The 19,508-nt window shown below is 43.3% G+C and overlaps 1 protein-coding gene across 1 annotated transcript in view; it reads right to left on the bottom strand.

Moving 5' to 3' along the window:
* Nucleotides 1-981: 981 nt before the first annotated feature.
* The window catches only part of LOC138669912 (serine/arginine-rich splicing factor 6-like), a 47,314-nt gene continuing 28,787 nt past the window's right edge, over nt 982-19,508 (bottom strand). Inside the window, exons 5-6 of the mRNA XM_069756768.1 lie at nt 3,161-3,208; nt 982-2,755 (exon numbers count right to left, since the gene is read on the bottom strand). Of these exons, the coding sequence (XP_069612869.1) occupies nt 1,828-2,755; nt 3,161-3,208 (976 nt within the window). The 3' untranslated portion in view covers nt 982-1,827. The remainder of the gene's footprint in view (nt 2,756-3,160; nt 3,209-19,508) is intronic.

The following is a 19,508-nucleotide window of genomic DNA, read 5'->3' as shown; positions in this document are numbered from 1 at the left end:
TGCAATTGCTAATTTTGCTCTTCTAACCAGTTATTTCTTCTCTTTTTCTCTGCTCTATGTAGAAACAGGAAGTCACTTATCTCTGCATTTGGCATTCATTTCTACAACTCTTGACCCAACTGCTCCCCACCAGGGACTTTTGCAGTGACTCATGACACATACAGGGAAAATATACCTCCTTTTTCTACACACAGCTTAGTCAGATGTTAATTATTAGTGATGAGCGAATATACTCGTTACTCAAGATTTCTCGAGCATGCTCGGGTGTCCTCCGAGTATTTTTTAGTGCTCGGAGAATTAGTTTTTATTGCCGCAGCTGAATGTTTTACATTTGTTAGCCAGCATAAGTACATGTGGGGGTTGCCTGGTTGCTAGGGAATCCCCACATGTAATCAAGCTGGCTAACAGATGTAAAACATTCAGCTGCGGCAATAAAAACTAAATTTCCGAGCACTAAAAAAAATACTCAGAGGACACCCGAGCGTGCTCGGGAAATCTCGAGTAACAAGTATATTCGCTCATCACTATTAATTACATGATGTTATAGACCTAATGGAAAACAAAAGAATTAGCTGGGCTGAAGAGCAAAATGTGCAATTGTAAGTACACAGTGCTTTTTAACATGATTATTGCAATATGTTAAGAGGATAAAAACTTTTTTATCCTAAAACTTCAGTGAAAAAAAAATGCTAAATTGTTTTTTTTTTTTCCATTTTTTACCAAGAAAAGGTAAAGCATTAATCAAGTTATATGTCCACCAAAAATGAGATGTGAAAATGAAAAACTGTGGAGTCACAAAGGCCAAAACGGGGTAATAGCAAATTGTAAAATATTTCAGTTTCTGGAAATCTTTTTAATGAAGGCCTATCTTAATTTTGTGATACAGTGGTGTCTTTGATAATTAATGAATGGCAACTTCTGTTTGGAAACAGGAAAGACAGTATGCACTTTAAACAATATGAACCTGAAGTTACTACCCAGTTATGGCACTGAAGAAAGTAGTTTTTATTCAAATTGAAAAATTATGAATAAAAAAAAAAACAAAACAGTAAAATCGTGAAAACATTAAGAGAAAAACACTTGACAAGCACAAAAGTTTAAATAAGCGAGTTACAGCTTTTCTTTTTTTATTTTAAAAGTCATCTGTCGACAGACACGGCTCTTTTTGACCAAGAAAATCTGACAAGATACCCTGCAAAAGGAAGCGTATGGGTGCTACTGTCTGGTTTGTCTGCTAACAGGTGCTCTTTAAATAACAAAAAGACTCTTTATTAAAATCTCCACAATATTTTAGGGTAGTATTTTCCAGAAATCAATTTTAATACTCAACAGGTGTGTAGTTAACAATAAAGGGTTTTCCTAGACAGATACTGATGGCATATTGCTATGATCACTAACAAAGTGGCAGGTCTACTAGGTCTTGTCTTTTGCATGTTTGGCCTTGTGATGTCGATGCCTGATTTGAGGCAATGTTACATTCATAATATTTTAATATGAAATGCTATAAATGTCTTGGTGGTTTTCCATTGACTAGAAACATTGAGGCATTGGCTATACACAGGCCATCTTTTTCCACTGAACTCTGAATGGGACACCTCAAGATTGACAGATTTGCTGGAGGCTTTTTCTCATTTCTTATAGAATTCAGTGGACACTAAATGCGCAAAGCAATACGCCATGAATGGTAATCGTAGGAGCACCCTTAGAAGTACACAAAACATTACTCTACTAACTTGTCACACTGAAGAGGTTTGAATTTCTGAAATATAAAACATTAACATAAGGTGCAGAGTGCAACTCTGTTTAATAAAGAGAACCAGAAAAATGTCAAGGGTCTGTAAGGGAGGCCGATCGGGATCGTTGCTTGGGGGAAGAGTTAACTGATGAGGATTCGTCTTCTGTGTCATCTGTGGGGACAACTTCTGCGGCAAGGCTATCATCTTCATTATCGTCTGTGCACAGAGTCACACCATCCTGAACTTCCTTCTCACTGCTGCTGCTCCGATCCTCATGGCTAAGTTTAGGATTTCTCTCTATGCTCTGACTGCGTCTTTTTTTACCATTTCTTTCTACCTCTTTGTGACTTTTGATTCTTTCTTTGCTTTGAATGTAGCCATCCTCGTCGCTGCCATTTCTCTCTGATTCATTGCTCAGACTCCTGTCTCTGCTTCTTTTGCTATATTTCTCTCTTCTATCTCTGCTCTGGCTTCCATCCCTACTCTTTATATCCCTGCTGCTACTTCTATCCCGCCTATCCTTGCTTTTGTCTCTATCTTTTGTTTTATTACTGTCCATTTTTTCCCTAGTGTGACTTCTTTGTCTATCATCGTTCATACGTCTTTCCCTTTTAACGAGTTCCTTTTCTGGGCTGCTTTCTTGACTAACAATCTCTTCCTTGTCACTAATTTGATCTGGTCTTCCCTTGCTAACACTCCGTTCACTACTTTTGAAGACCCTTTCCTTACTAGGACTTCTGCTTCGACTTGTGCTCTTCTTTTGTTCTGTACTAGGGCTTTTGCTGACTCTATTCTTTCTCGATTTGCTGAGGCTCCTGCTCCTGTTTTTACTCCTTTTTACTAGATCTTCACTGTGGCTGTGACTTTCTTCCCTCTTCCTTACACTTCTGCTGCTCATGCTTCTGTCTTTAGTCTGACTCCTGCTATCTCTCCTACTCTTGCTTGGACTTCTGCTTTGTCTCCTGTCTTTGCTGTGACTCCTGCTTTTCCGGGGTTGCCGCTTGCTTCTACTATGTGATCTGTAAATTAAGGAGAAATGAAACGTAAAACACAGAGATTAGTTAAGGGTTAAGCGACCTAGAAATCAGAAGAACTAGGCTACATCTCTAATTGGAAGAATATGCTAATTTTATTACACCTACTACATATTGGGATGATCTTAGGGATGGGAATACGCCTTTAAGCGTTTGTTAGGATTTTGGACAAACCCTCTTCCCTGCTTATTGGTGACAGTAGCAGTGTGTTAGAACCAGCTTCAGGCGTCTAAATTTACAGCACCTTCCTCGGAGGTATTAAACAGTAGGTTTTCCCTGCTGAAGGTATCTGCCAAATATTCCTCTTGCAAACACAGATTTGCTTGTGAAACTTCATAGTGATCCAACCTTGCCGCAGTACTAACATACTAATGCAACTTATAACCCTACCTTGATTTAGAGCGGCTGCTTTTCCACGATCGAGATCTGAAATTTGACCTAAAAAAGAAAACCGTATTTTAAATGTCATATTTGTATGGGGAAAACTATTATAGTCATACCACATCAATATGAAGCAATAGTGAACGTATGGTATGGTTGGCGCTCTAAATACTGCACTCTAAAAACACCTGGAAACTCATTTGACAGGTAGGTCAGTTATTTGTGGAGAATTTGGCTCTTTTAGAGGGCTGACATGGCTTTGTGATTATGCTAGGTAGAAAGAGTGCTGCAGCATTTCAGAGTCAAACATGCCTGGGATCATACAGCCAGTAGCTAGTGTCTGATACACACTGCTCTTGGGTCGGGAAACCAGGAAACCAATATCAGCTGTCAGGCTCACTATAATAATAGGCCAATCACATATTATGTATGGTGGAATCAAACGCGCACTATAGTCTAATGTTGAATTGTATTATTAATGTTGTATTTCTACAATTCCATAAATAAAACATAAAAAAGCTTATTTTCACTGCTAAACACGCTGACAGAGTCACTTTGAAAATATATTGCTTTACTTCTCTTGGGCTGACCTGGTGTTAAAGAGAACTGTGATGCAGTGACCCCTGTTACAGCTAGGGGGCGCTGCATGTTCTCAATACACACGGAGGCGTATTGAGGCCATGGGAATGCATGGCAGTTGCAGGCATATCTATGATGGTGAGACAACGTCCGGCATTATTTTAAATGGCCGGTATGTGTCGCAGAGGAGATCCTCTGTGCTGTAAGCCGATAATGTTGCTCTCTGACCTGTAGTGCCACAAGTATTGGTGTAGCTTTAAAGGGAGGCTTACAGGGTTAGTTGGAGAGCTGGGCAGGTCTGACTAACCTCACACACCTCTCACCTATGGAAGTGGTTACAAGTATATAATGTGACCATGGTGTGGTCACATGGTCCGTGTGTGTGCGCACCTGAATGGTGAGGGTGTGTAAGGTCCTGGAAGGTCTATGTGTTGGAAGGTTCCAGGTGGGGACGGACTTCCTGAAGAGCACATGATGAGGCCTTGGACCTGGTGGCTTGTGTGTTAGAAGATCCTGGGAATAGGACTTCCTGAATAGCACACCCTGTGTTGGAAAATCCTGGGAGTAGGACTTCCTGAATAGCACATGGAGAAGCCATATGTGCAGAGTCTGTGATGGCACTGCGTTGGGAGAGCTACCGTCAGTCTGAGGATCTGGACTGTCAGGTGGCCTAGTGAGCAAGACCTTGTCCAGGACGGTGATCCAGTTTGGCAGCTTCCCTGGGAGAGGCAGTACTGACAGGAGTCAGCATGTGGAGCAGAAGCTCCTGGAAGGTAACCCAGAGTATGGGAAACTGTGTGCACTGACAGGGGGTCAGTTAATGAACTGTGCAGTCATCCATGGTAACTGGATGGAGTAAGGTCCAGCATGTTTAGAGACTGCAACCTACTGTCGAGTGTTGGTGCCTGTTGTGTTCTATGGACATTAATGAACTGTTCGGCATGCGGTCGCCCACGGCAACTAGACAAAGCGGTCCTGCGTGTTTAGTGACTGTGTTTCAAAGCTGTATACTATGAAGTGCTAAGGACTATGTGAGGTCTGTGATGGGTAACAGCCTACAGCGGTTTATGATGCTTAATAGACTGTTTATGTGAAAAACAGTGCCGGTCTACATTTATCCAGTAGCCAAGTGAGTGTCCACCAACATAAACAGTATAAGCGCTGCACCACAGAACCCACCACCATGGAAATGCAGTCCAATCTGCAGGCACTGCGTTATAGAGAAGGAAGGGGGTACTGAGTAGATGGTTATATAGATTTGTCAGAAAAGATTCAGTATAACTTGTCATTTAATCATTTTATCCTCAGCTCTTTCTGGGATTTTTTGACTGCTGGGTGGATTGATCAGTGACTGACAGCTATATCTGTATGCACTCTTATACAAAGGAAGCCGTCGGTCACTGATAGGACAGCACACTGGACCCAAAATCCCAGAATGAGCAGCGGATAAAATAATTAATACACAAGTTATACTGGATCTTTTCTCACAAAACTACACTGTTGAAAAAAAAAAAGGGAACACTTAAACAACACAATGCAACTCCAAGTCAATCACACTACTGTGAAATCAACCTGTCAAGTTATGAAGCAACACTGATATGAATCAATTTATCCTGCTGTTGTGCAAATGGAACAGACAACGGGTAGAAATGATAGCAAGACAACACCTATATATTAAAAAAAAAAAAAAAAAAAAAAAGAGTGGTTCTGCAGGTGGTGCCTACAAACCATTTCTTTGTTCTCATCCTTTTTGGCCATGTTGGTCACTTGCATTTTGTCATTGATCTCATCCCTATAGGTACAGTACCATGAGGCAGTCTACAACCCACAGAAGTTGCTCAGGTAGTACAGCTCATCCAGGGTGGTAAATCAATGCGAGCTGTGGCAAGAAGGGTAGCTGTGTCTGTCAGCACAATGTCCAGAGCATGGAGCAGATACCAGATGAGGCGATATCAGCAGCAGGATCATTACCTCCTCCTTTGTGAAAGTATGAACATGAGGAGCAGTGCCAGAGCACTGCAAAATGACTTCCATCAGGCCACTAACAACCATGTGTCTGCTCAAACTGTCAGAAACAGACTCCACGAGGGTGGTATGAGGGCCCAACATCCTCAAGTGGGTGTTAAGTTTACAGCCCAACACTGAGCAGAGCGACTGGCATTTGCCAGAGAACATCAAGATTGGCAGATTAGACATTGGCACCCTGAGCTCTTCATGGATAAGAGCAGGTTCACAGTGAGAACATAAGACAGATGTGACAGAGTATGGAGACGCCTTGGAGAACGTTCTGCTGCCTGCAGCATCCTCCAGCATGACTGGTTTGGCAATGGATCAGTAATGGTGTGGGGAGGATTTTTTTTGGAGGGCTACACAGCTCTCCATGTGCTAGCCAGAGGTACCCTGACTGCCATTAGGTACCGAGATGAGATCCTCAGACCCATTGTGAGACCATAAGTAGGCACAGTGGACCCTGGGTTCCTTCTGATGCATGACAATGCTAGGCCTCATGTGGGTGAAGTGTGTCAGCAGTTCCTGCAGGATGAAGGCAATGATGTTATGGAATGGCCTGAATCCAATCAAGCACATCTGGGATATCATATCTTGTTCCATCCAGCAACGCCAAGTTGCACCACAGACTGTCCAGGAATTGACTCAGGAGATGCCTCAGGAGAACATCAGCGGCCTCATCAGGAAAATGCCCAGGCGTAGTATGGAGGACTTACAGGCATCTGGAGGTCACGAACATTATTGAGCATCATTTCCTTGTCTTCAGGCATTTCCGCTGAAGTTGGATCAGCCTGTAATTTAAATTTTCCACTTTGATTTTGAGTATCATTACAAATCCAGAACTCCATGGGATAGTAATTTTGATTTGCATTGATCATTTTTATCTTTATTGTTCTCAATGCATTCAACTATGTAACGAATAAAGATTTACAACTGGAATATTTCATTTAGTGATATCTAGGATGTGATATTTTCTTGTTCCCTTTATTTTTTTGAGCAGTAAATACACTGCTCAAAAAAGTAAAAGGGAACAATTAAACAACATAATATAACACCAAGTAAATCAAACTTCTGTGAAATCAAACTGTCCACTTAGGAAGCAACACTGATTGACAATCAATTACACATGCTCTTGTGCAAATAGAATAGACAACAGATGGAAATTATTGGCAATTATCAAGATACATGCAAAGGAGTGGTTCTGCTGGTGGGGACCACAAACCACATCTCAGTACAAATGCTTTCTGGCTGATGTTTTTTGGTCACTTTTGGATGTTTGTTGTGCTTTCACACTCGTGGTAGCATGAGACGGACTCTACAACCCACACAAGTGGCTCAGGTAGTGCAGCTCATCCAGGATGGCACATCAATGTGAGCTGTGGCAAGGTTTGCGGTGTCTGTCAGTGTAGTTTCCAGAGGCTGGAGGTGCTACCAGGAGAGACAGGCCAGTACACCAGGAGACGTGGAGGGGGCCGTAGAAGGGCAACAGTCCATCAGCAAGACCGCTACCTCAGCCTTTGTGCAAGGAGGAACAGGAGGAGCACTGCCAGAGCCCTGCAAAATGACCTCCAGCAGGCCACAAATGTGCATATATCTGCACAAATGGTTAGAAACCGACTCCATGAGGATGGTCTGAGTGCCCGACGTCCACAGATGGGGGTTGTGCTCACAGCCCAACACCGTGCAGGACACTTAGCATTTGCCACAGATCACCAGGATTGGCAAATTCGCCACTGGCGCCCTGTACTCTTCACAGATGAAAGCAGGTTCATCACCGAGCACATTTGACAGACGTGACAGAGTCTGGAGACGCCATGGAAAGCAATCTGCTGCCTGCAACTTCCTTCAGCATGACCGGTTTGGTAGTGGGTCAGTAATGGTGTGGGGTGGCATTTCTTTGGAGGGCTGCACAGCCATGTGCTTGCCAGAGGTAACCTGACTGCCATTAGGTTCCGAGATGAGATCCTCAGACCCCTTGTGAGACCATATTCTGGTGCGGTTGGCCCTGGGTTCCTCCTAATGCAGGACAATGCCAGACCTCAGGTGGCTGGAGTGTGTCAGCAGTTCCTGCAAGATGAAGGCATTGAAGCTATGGACTGGTCCGCCCGTTCCCCAGACCTGAATCCGATTGAACACATCTGGGACATCATGTCTGGCTCCATCCACCAACGTCACATTGCACCGCAGACTGTCCAGGAGTTGGCAGATGCTTTAGTCCAGGTCTGGGAGGAGATCCCTCAAGAGACCATCTGCTACCTCATTAGGAGCATGCACAGGTGTTGTAGGGAGATCATATAGGCACGTGGAGGCCACACACACTACTGAGCATAATTTCCTTGTCTTGAGGCATTTCCACTGAAGTTGGATCAGCCTGCAATTTGATTTTCCACTTTGATTTTGAGCATCATACCAACTCCAGACCTTCATGGGATATTAGTTATTATTATTTATTATTATAGCGCCATTTATTCCATGGCGCTTTACATGTGAGGAGGAGTATACATCATAAAAACAAGTACAATAATCTTAACAATACAAGTCATGACTGGTACAGTAGGAGAGAGGACCCTGCCCGCGAGGGCTTACAATCTACAAGGGATGGGGGAGGATACAATAGGTGAGGGTAGAGCTGGTCGTGCAGCGGTTTGGTCGATCGGTGGTTACTGCAAGTTGTAGGCTTGTCGGTAGAGTTGTGATTTACATTGATCATTTTTAGGTTTTACTGTTTTCAACACATTCCACTATATAATGAATAACGATTTACAACTGGAATATTTCATTCAGTGATATCTAGGATGAGGGATTTTAGTGCTTCCTTTATTTTTTTGAGCAGGGTCTATCAATCTGCTCAGCTCCCCCAGTTCTATAACATGGTGCCTGCAGATTGAACTGCATTTGGACGGTAAAAGGTTCCCTTTACCGTATCCTAGTCTAGACCTTGATGAGCACCTATCACTTCCATGACCCTATCCATTCTATTTGAGAAACGGTTAACCCTATAAATGTAAACACTTTTCTAAATAAAAAAATTCAAGGAATGTAACAAAATTAATAATACACATTTAAATATTAAACATTTTTCTGGGGGGCGTGGCCTAGCGACATGTGAGGAGGACGTGTGTCTGCAGAGCTCCCGCATGTCCTAGCTAATTACCGCTGCTAAATTCTCACAGCACAGCCAGTAATTAGCTGTGGAGAGGCCCTGGGGACTGGTGGAGGTCATCGGGCGAGCATTCCAGGTGTGCAAAATGCCGAAAAAAGGTCAAAGGAGGATTACTGGAGAGATGGCCTCTGGTTCCCAAGATGGCGCCGCCACTTCAGCACGTGCTCTGGCAGATGCAGAGATTGATAGTGCAGCCAGAACCAAAAGAAGTAGCGGCTCATCTGCAGCGATATGTCCGAGTGGAGGAATTGGAGAAGGAATCTCCCCAACCAGCTGGAAAAGATCCAGACACAGAAGGAGAAGGTACAGAGCGGGGGATGAGTGAAGAGGGGGAGGAGGAGGAGACAAAGTGCTGGAGGGCAGAGGAAACAGGAGGCTCTGGCTAGCTGGGGAGAGCTGGTGGAACAAAATAAGAAGCAGCTCACAGCGCTGAAGCGGCATATTCCTGCTGAGCCCACTATAAAGAACGTGCTGGTGGCTGTTATGCAGTGTGGATCAGCCATTACTAATGTGCTCACTCAGTTGGGCTTTCTACAGGAATCAATGCAAAATGTAAAACATGATCTCCACACAGTTAACCCCCTTTACCCCCAAGGGTGGTTTGCACGTTAATGACCGGGCCAATTTTTACAATTCTGACCACTGTCCCTTTATGAGGTTATAACTCTGGAACGCTTCAACGGATCCCAGTGATTCTGACATTGTTTTCTCGTGACATATTGTACTTCATGATAGTGGTAAAAATTCTTTGGTAGTACCTGCGTTTGTGAAAAAAACGGAAATTTGGCGAAAATTATGAAAATTTCGCAGTTTTCCAATTTTGAATTTTTATGCAATTAAATCACAGAGATATGTCACACAAAATACTTAATAAATAACATATTCCACATGTCTACTTTACATCAGCACAATTTTGGAACCAACATTTTTTTTTGTTAGGGAGTTATAAGGGTTAAAAGTTGACCAGCAATTTCTCCTTTTTACAACACCATTTTTTTTTTAGGGACCACATCTCATTTGAAGTCATTTTGAGGGGTCTATATGATAGATAATACCCAAGTGTGACACCATTCTAAAAACTGCACCCCTCAAGGTGCTCAAAACCACATTCAAGAAGTTTATTAACCCTTCTGGTGCTTCACAGGAATTTTTGGAATGTTTACTTCAGCTCCAATTTGTTTTATTTTACCAAGGGTAACAGGAGAAAATGGACCCCAAAAGTTGTTTTACAATTTGTTCCGAGTACACCGATACCCCATATGTGGGGGTAAACCACTGTTTGGGCGCATGACAGAGCTCGGAAGCGAAGGAGCGCCATTTGACTTTTCAATGCAAAATTGACTGGAATCGAGATGGGACACCATGTTGCGTTTGGAGAGCCCCTGATGTGCCTAAACATTGAAACCCCCCACAAGTGACACCATTTTGGAAAGTAGACTCCCTAAGGAACTTATCTAGAGGTGTGGTGAGCACTTTGACCCTCCAAGTGCTTCACAGAAGTTTATAATGCAGAGCTGTAAAAATAAAACAAAAATTTTTCCCACAAAAATTATTTTTTTAGCCCCCAGTTTTGTATTTTCCCGAGGGTAAGAGGAGAAATTTGACCCCAAAAGTTGTTGTCCTATTTGTCCTGAGTACGCTGATACCCCATATGTTGGGGTAAACCCCTGTTTGGGCACACGGGAGAGCTCGGAAGGGAAGGAGCACTGTTTTACTTTTTCAACACAGAATTGGCTGGAATTGAGATCGGACGCCATGTCGCGTTTGGAGAGCCCCTGATGTGCCTAAACAGTGGAAACCCCTCAATTATAACTGAAACCCTAATCCAAACACACCCCTAACCCTAATCCCAACAGTAACCCCAACCACACCTCTAACCCTGACACACCCCTAACCCTAATCCCAACCCTATTCCTAACTGTAAATGTAATCTAAACCCTAAGCGCAACTTTAGCCCCAACCCTAACCCTAACTTTAGCCCCAACCCTAACTGTAGCCCTTGCCCTAAACCACATGGGAAAATGGAAATAAATACATTTTTTAATTTTTCCGTAACTAAGGGGGTGATGAAGGGGGGTTTGATTTACTTTTATAGCGTTTTTTTTAGCGGATTTTTATGATTGGCAGCCGTCACACACTGAAAGACGCTTTTTATTGCAAAAAATATTTTTTGCGTTACCACATTTTGAGAGCTATAATTTTTCCATATTTGAGTCCACAGAGTCATGTGAGGTCTTGTTTTTTGCGGGACGAGTTGACGTTTTTATTGGTAACATTTTCAGGCACGTGACATTTTTTGATCGCTTTTTATGAGGCAGAATGACCTAAAACCAGCTATTCATGAATTTCTTTTGGGGGAGGCGTTTATACCGTTCCGCGTTTGGTAAAATTGATAAAGCAGTCTTATACTTCGGGTCAGTACGATTACAGCGACACCTCATTTATATAATTTGTTTATGTTTTGTCGCTTTTATACAATAAAAACTATTTTATAGAAAAAATAATTATTTTTGCATCGCTTTATTCTCAGGACTATAACTTTTTTATTTTTTTGCTGATGATGCTGTATGGCGGTTCGTTTTTTGCGGGACAAGATGACGTTTTCAGAGGTACCATGTTTATTTCTATCTATTTTTGATCGCGTGTTATTCCACTTTTTGTTCGGCGGTACGATAAAGCGTTTTTTTGCCTCGTTTTTTTTTCCTTACGGTGTTTACTGAAGGGGTTAACTAGTGGGCCAGTTTTATAGGTTGGGTTGTTACGGACGCGGCGATACTAAATATGTGTACGTTTATTTTATTTTTTTTATTTAGATAAAGAAATGTATTTATGGGAATAATATTTCTTTTTTTTTCCATTATTTAGGAATTTTTTTTTTTTTTTTTTTAACTTTTTTACTTTGTCCCAGGGGGGGGGACATCACAGATCGGTGATCATGTTTGATCGCGGTGTACCGGGGGTTAATGTGTCGGGAGCGGTCCGTGACCGCTCCTGGCACATAGTGCCGGATGCCAGCTGCGATCGGCCGTGCTCCCCCCGTGAGCGCGGCCGATCGCGTATGACGTACTATCCTGTCGGTGGTCATAGGGACCCACCCCGATGGGATAGTACGTCTAATGTCAGAATGTCAGAAAGGGGTTAAGGACAGAACTGGGCAATTGGAAAAAAGAGGTGGTGTGGTTGAAAATACAGTTTCTGCGTCTGTGCAGCACAATAAGGAGATCATGAAAGATATTGCTGCAATTTGGAACAAAACGGATGACTTGGAGAACAGGTCCAGGCGCAATAATGTCCGCATTGTCGGTGTGCCAGAACGATGCGAGGGCAAAAATCCTGCTACTTTTATTGAGGCCTGGATAAAGGAGAAAGTCGGACCGGACATTCTGACCCACTTATACGCGGTGGAGCGCGCTCATAGGATCCCGGCCCGTCCCCCTCCCCCCGGCCATCCACCAAGGCCTATTTTGGCCAAAATACTTCACTACAGAGGCAACATTCTTCGGTTCTCAAAAGATCACCCTGAACCAACTATTGATGGTTCTAGATTTCATTTTATCTGGATTTCTCACCGACACTGCAGAAAATGAGAGCAAAATTTGTTGATATCAAAAAACGGCTGAGGGCTCTTGGCCTGAAATACTCAATGATTTTCTCAGCTGATTGGTTGGATCTGAATGAACAAAATTTAAGAAGAGAAATGGAGGACTGCAGCGGGGGAAAAGTGAACTTTTAGACACTAAGTTGTCTCTGTGCTCAGATGGTCGCCTTGTGCTGTGGGGTGTTATCCTGTAAAATGTGGGAGGGTGGGTGGGGGGGTTGCGAGATGGGAACTAAAACGCCTGGTGTTGGGGTTTTATCTATTCCAGAGGGGGGAATACGCTTCTTCTGTGTGATGAATCCAACACAATTTAAAGTTATGTTGGGATGGGTTGTTAGGAGGGTGGGAGGGAATGGGGGGAGAATGTTTGGTCCTTTGATATGTGCACATGTCAAAATAGGTTTGGCTAGGATTAACTGGATATTGTTGTGTATGACTAAAACTACTACAGTAGTTATGGGGGAGGTTAGGATTCTTAGTTGGAATGTTAGAGGGATGAAGTCCCCAGTAAAAAGACAGGCGATTTTTTTCTTTTATTGCGGATCATAAATCAACGGTAATCTGTCTGCAGGAGACGCATCTTACCCGAGAAATATTTAGAATTGAGAGGCCTCAGTGGCGGATACCTTTTAATGGCTAACTGAAAAGATGGTAACAAATTGCAAGCTTTCGAGACTACACAGGTCTCTTCATCAGGCAAAGACTAAAAGAAATTCTGAAGAATCACATTTATGCACAACACATCACAGAGAAAAAAAAAAAAAAGGGGAAAAAACGATGGATAAGCCAGGTGACATGAAGCAGAATTACCATGAGTGATAAACAGTTATGTCCATAAATATTTCACCAGCTCTTAGATAAGGATTGTTTTATTGTCCTGTGATTAGGGTCTCTGTTGTGAGGCCCCTCAGTCTGAGGGGCAAGTTCCTTAGTTGATGTAAAAAGACATCACCACTGAGGACTCTCAATTCTAAATATTTTTCTATCCACTGGCTAACACGGTACCAAGATATATTTCTTTCTTACCCGAGAGACACTCAATATTCTAGAGAAGAGATTGATATTGGCGGGATATCACTCCACTTATTCCCAGTATTCCAGAGGTGTTAGTATACTAATTGGACGGGGTGCTCAGTTTTCATGTAATCAGGTAGTGGTGGACGAGGAGGGGCGGTTTGTTATTTTATGTTGTATATTGTCTGCAGTTACAATGGTACTCATATCTTTATATATTCCTCCGCCATATGGTAGTAGGATCATATATCAAATCCTTACTCTTGAGAGGTTTTCCAGGGGTCCCATATTTAGTGGTGGGTGATTTCAACAATATTTTAGATGCCCATTGGGATAGAGGTAATTATGCACCTATAAAACCGGAAGGTAATTGCACACCATTTGGGGCGCTCCTGCGAGAACTAGCTTTAACTGATCTGTGGAGATGCAGGAATCCCGAGGTGTATCAGTATTCATGTTTTTCCCCTACTTTTACTTCCTTATCTCGTATCGATCTGGCCTTGGGGGATGGTCTCATGCTGGGGAAAGTGAAAAATGTTGAATATTGGACAGTGAGGACAGTGTCGGACCATTCACCCCTGTCCATTGTGATCAAGGGGGATGATGTGGGGTCACGGGGTAGGCCTCTGTGGCGCTTAAATCCGTTTTGGTTGCAGCTAGTGGAGAAGACTGATATGTTCACCTCTGAATTACAGGAATGCCTTCGGTTTAATGAGAACTCAGCCTCTAGTCTGGTGGTGTGGGAGACTCTGAAGGCATACTTGCGTGGTATGTTTATTTGTGAGATTTCAAAGATTAAGTCTAGTTCGAGACAAAAATCTAAACTTGTACTTCAGGAGTTGGAGGCTGCAGAGTGGGCTTTCTCAATGCTGGTCATCCCTAACACACAGAGGAGACTTAAGGATCCTCAGTCACGAGTGACCAAAATGACTCTAGAGGTGGCCGCGCAGAAACATATGTTCCAATCAAACCAATTCTTTGAAAGTGCAGAGAGTGTGGGGCACCTACTTTCGGTTATAACGTCAGCACAAAAAGGGTCCTCGTTCATACCTGGGCTCAGTGGTGGGGATGGGACACATCACGGATTCACCGGGAATTCTAACGATTTTGAGGGCCTTTTACACTAACTTGTATTCCTCTCATTTTGGGGCTTCCACGGAAGAGCTTGTGGAGTTTCTAGAAGCTGCCAGGCTCCCGCGACTTTCTGATGCAGATAGAGCTTTGTTAGATGAACCTTTGGGTTTAGATGAGCTGGAAGAGGCTCTGAACACTATATCTAATAACAAATCACCGGGGGTGGATGGCATACCAGTGGAGGTCTATAAAAAAATATAGGGTCGGTTCTACTCCCAATATTATTGACTACAATTAACGATAGCCTCGGGCTTGGGGTCCTTCCGCCTTCTATGCGGGAAGCTATTATTACTGTCATACCAAAAAAAGATAAGGATCCTACCCTCCCGGCCTCGTATAGACCAATTTCCCTACTGACAGTAGATGTTAAGCTATTAGCAAATGTGTTGGCCATCCGTCTTTCAAAAGTCGTGGAATCTCTAATACACTTGGATCAGACGGGATTCATGCCTCGCAAGTCAACGGCCCTAAATGTTAGAAGACTATATCTCAATATGAAAGTGGGGGCAGACAATGTGGGGAGGAGGGCAGTTCTGTCCCTTGATGCCGCTAAGGCATTCAACAGCGTGGAATGGAAATACCCGTTTGCTACGCTTCAGTGCTTGGGTTTTGGTCCAGGCTTTATTGGTTGGATTAAGCTTTTGTACTCAGAACCGTCGGCAAGAATACGAGTGAATGGACTTATCTGAGCCCTTAAATCTGTATAGGGATACGAGACAGGGTTGCCCTCTGTCTCCGCTGCTTTTCGCCATGGCGGTGGAGCCTTTGGCTTAGAGGATAAAACTTAGCCCAGAAATTGAGGGGTTTAGGTACGGGACATTAGAGGAGAAAGTGGCTCTCTACGCCGATGACATTCTCCTGTTTTTGGCTGACTGACGGATCGCTCAGTGGAGTACTGTCACTTTTTGCTGCATTTGGGGCTATATCGGGTTTGGCCATAAACTGGGAAAAGTCTGCTATTTTACCCAACTGTGGTTGGAGCTCCACATGTGCCAGTAGTGTCATGTTTTAAATACCTGGGTATCAATGTTTCAACCAACATATAAGATTATGAACGCTTAAATCTTTCCCCGCTTGTGGCTAGGATTAAGCAGAACATTAAGGCCTGGACTAAAAGTACCGTCACATTTAGCGACGCTGCAGCGATATAGACAACGATGCCGATCGCTGCAGCGTCGCTGTTTGGTCGCTGGAGAGCTGTCACACAGACAGCTCTCCAGCGACCAACGATGCCGAAGTCCCCGGGTAACCAGGGTAAACATCGGGTTACTAAGCGCAGGGCCGCGCTTAGTAACCCGATGTTTACCCAGGTTACCATTGTAAATGTAAAAAAAAAAAAACAAAACACTACATACTTACATTCCGGTGTCTGTCGCTTCCCCCGGCGTCAGCTTCCCGCACTGACTGTGAGCGCCGGCCGTAAAGCAGAGCGGTGACGTCTTTACGGCCGCTGCTGCGTGTCAAACACAACAATATCGCTATCCAGGATGCTGCAACGTCACGGATCGCTATCGTTCAAAAGTTGCTGAGTGTGACGGTACCTTAAGTTACATTTGTCAATAGTTGGGAGAGTGAACCTGTTGAAAATGGTGATTATGCCTCAGCTTTTATATGTTCTTCATAACTCCCCAATATGGCTTCCCCAAATTAGGTTCTTTAAAATTAGTGCACTGTTTAGGGAACTTATATGGTTGAAAAAGGGTGCGAGAATTAAGTTAGAGCCCTTACAAAGGAGTATGGAGGAGGGAGGGTTGGCATTGCCTAACCCCTGGTTATATTTTTTATCTTCCCAGTGTCAACATCTGGCAAGTAGAATGGAGGACACATCTGTGGAAATGGGCGGAGGTCGAGGGATTCTTCAGTCTCTGGGGGGGTCGGGGTCCCCTATTGTCTAAATAAGAGGCGAATAAATTTAAACCGTGGGTGTCTAAATTTCCGACGGTAATGCTTATGGTCAAAGTGTGGGGTAAAATTAAAAGTTTAAGAGGAATTATTGGGTTCCCGAGGTATACCCCTATATGGGATAATCCATACCTGCCGCAATTGAGGACATTGAAGGGGTTTGCGCAATGGCGACGAGTGGGTATCTGGTGGCTCTCACAGCTGATAGATGGGGTGTCTTTAAATCATTTGAGGACTTATGAAAGGAGTTCTCACTTCAGCATTCTGTATTTTATCAGTATTTACAAGTAAGACACGCTTATATAATGCAGACTCATATACACCCTATTATACATCATGATACTGTTATTAATAGGCTCGGTTTACAGGCATCTACAAGGGGACTAATTTCATTTGTGTACGGGGAGCTCCTCTCGAGGGTGCTATTGGGACACCCGATGACAGCATTAGCGAAATGGGAACAAGTGGGAGGGGATTTCGGTAGATCAATGGGAGACAATAATGCAAATGATCCCTAAGTTGTCCCTCAGTGAGCCTAACCGTCTGTCTCAACTATATATTATATTTATTATTATTATTATTATAGGGTTTATAGGACTCCTAAGTGGCTGTTTGATTTGGGTTTAAGGCCAGATTCAAAATGTCCCAAGTGTACGCTCGATAATGCAGATATCCTACACATGTTCTGGACGTGTCCCTGTATACAAATATTCTGGATTACGGTTCTCAACTTAATACATATGGCAACAGAGCAGGATATTCCCAGAGACCCTATTGTCTGTGTGCTTGGATATGTTGAGGAGGCAGGAGGAGATGATTATTCACAAATAGCTGTTGCCAGAATGCTTTTTACTGCTAGAAAATGAATAGCATATCACTGGATCTCAGATAAAGTTCCCACGAGCTAAACCTCATACTATGCAGAGAGAAGACCATTTATCTTTAACGGGGTAGACCGGCAGTGTTTGAGAACATTTGGTCAGGATGGTTGAATATTCTGGGTTTACCATCTGTAAATTTATTCTCGTGATACCATGTTTTTATCACCCTGAAAGTGATTTAGTTGTAATCTATGATGGTGCTTTGGGATATGTGCCTTATCTATGTCTGTATTTTTTTGTGACATATTTTATCATTGGACCAGGGTTAGGTGGGGGGGGAGCGGTTGGGAATGGGGGAAAGATTGTGGGGTAGTTTGGTGAAAATTCTGTTATGTTCTGAAAACTTTAATAAAAAATATCTAATTAAAAAAACAACATTTTTTTAAACACCTTTATACAACAAAAAAGTATTCTTTATCTACTGCGCTCTGTTAGGATTTTAAAGATGGCAATTGCCAGGACATGTGGTAGGATGGAAGCATGAGACAGAATTACTCCCTACACTAAAACGGTCAGGCTGACTGACGAGGACGTTCATTCTCAATCAGCTAAAGAAAGGGGTTTATCTTCTCCTTTATTCCTTTATACTCAGTGTCCTGTCAGGTTGACTGAACAGAGGATTGTGTGTTCAGGATGCCTGACATGACCTCTGTCTCACGCAGCCCTTACTGAAATCTAGGAGGGGGTTCTCATTGATGGTAGCTGCCATCTAGGAATCCTGACAGAGGACAGAAGATGAAGCATAACTTTTTGCTATTTAAAAAGGTATTTAGAAAAAAGGTTAATATTTAACTGCGCATTATTTAGTCTAGCACATTTATCCGCATTAAGAAAAAAAAAATTCTTAAGCATTTTATACAGAAAAACCAAAGTTTTTCCAGGTGCTGAGATTATTATTATTTATTGTTACAGCGCCATTTATTCCATGGCGCTTTACATGTGAGGAGGGGTATACATAATAAAAACAAGTACAATAATCTTAAACAATACAAGTCATAACTGGTACAGGAGGAGTGAGGACCCTACCCGCGAAGGCTCACAATCTACAAGGGATGGGTGAGAATACAGTAGGCGAGGATAGAGCTGGTCATGCAGTGGTTTGGTCGGTCGGTGGTTACTGCAGGTTGTAGGCTTGTTGGAAGAGGTGGGTCTTCAGGTTGTTTTTGAAGGTTTCAATGGTAGGCGAGAGTCTGATGTGTTGTGGTAGAGGGTTCCAGAGTAGGGGTGATACGCGAGAGAAATCTTGTATATGATTGTGGGAAGAGGAGATAAGAGGGGAGTAGAGAAGGAGGTCTTGTGAGGATCGGAGGTTGCGTGTAGGTAAGTACCGGGAGACGAGGTCACAGATTTATGGAGGAGACAGGTTGTGGATGGCTTTGTACGTCATGGTTAGGGTTTTGTACTGGAGTCTCTGGGCAATGGGGAGCCAGTGAAGAGATTGACAGAGGGAAAAGGCCGGGGAATAGCGGGGGGACAGGTGGATTAGATGGGCAGCAGAGTTTAGAGTAGATTGGAAAGGTGCGATAGTGTTAGAGGAGAGGCCACAGAGCAGGAGGTTGCAGTAGTCAAGGCGAGAGATGATGAGGGCATGGACTAGGGTTTTTGCAGATTCTTGGTTGAGGAATGTACGGATTCGTGAAATATTTTTGAGTTGAAGTCGGCAGGAAGTGGAAAGGGCTTGGATATGTGGTTTGAAGGAGAGAACAGAGTCAAGGATTACCCCGAGGCAGCAAGCTTGTGGGACTGGGGAGAGTGGGCAGCCATGCACTGTAATGTTCGTTGGGGGGGGGAGATGGGTCGCGTGAGATGGGGGAAAGATGATGAATTCTGTTTTGTCCATGTTAAGTTTCAGAAATCTAGCGGAGAAGAAGGATGAGACAGTGGACAGACATTGAGGGATTCTGGTTAGTAGGGAGGTGATATCTGAGATCCCACCAATTGCTAAAACAAAGAAGCAGTAGCCAAATACTGCATTTGTCAGAGTCAGACTTAAGTCCTTAACAATCTGTGATGCAAATTTTCATCTGAGCCCATTCTATACAGGATAGATAGATGCTCTCTTTGTTACACAGTCAGCAT

The sequence above is a fragment of the Ranitomeya imitator genome, chromosome 3 (genome assembly GCF_032444005.1).
Source record: "Ranitomeya imitator isolate aRanImi1 chromosome 3, aRanImi1.pri, whole genome shotgun sequence".
In the NCBI taxonomy this organism is placed as follows: Eukaryota; Metazoa; Chordata; class Amphibia; order Anura; family Dendrobatidae; genus Ranitomeya; species Ranitomeya imitator.
Note: the sequence above shows the minus strand (reverse complement) of the source record. Positions and strands in the feature narration are given on the sequence as shown.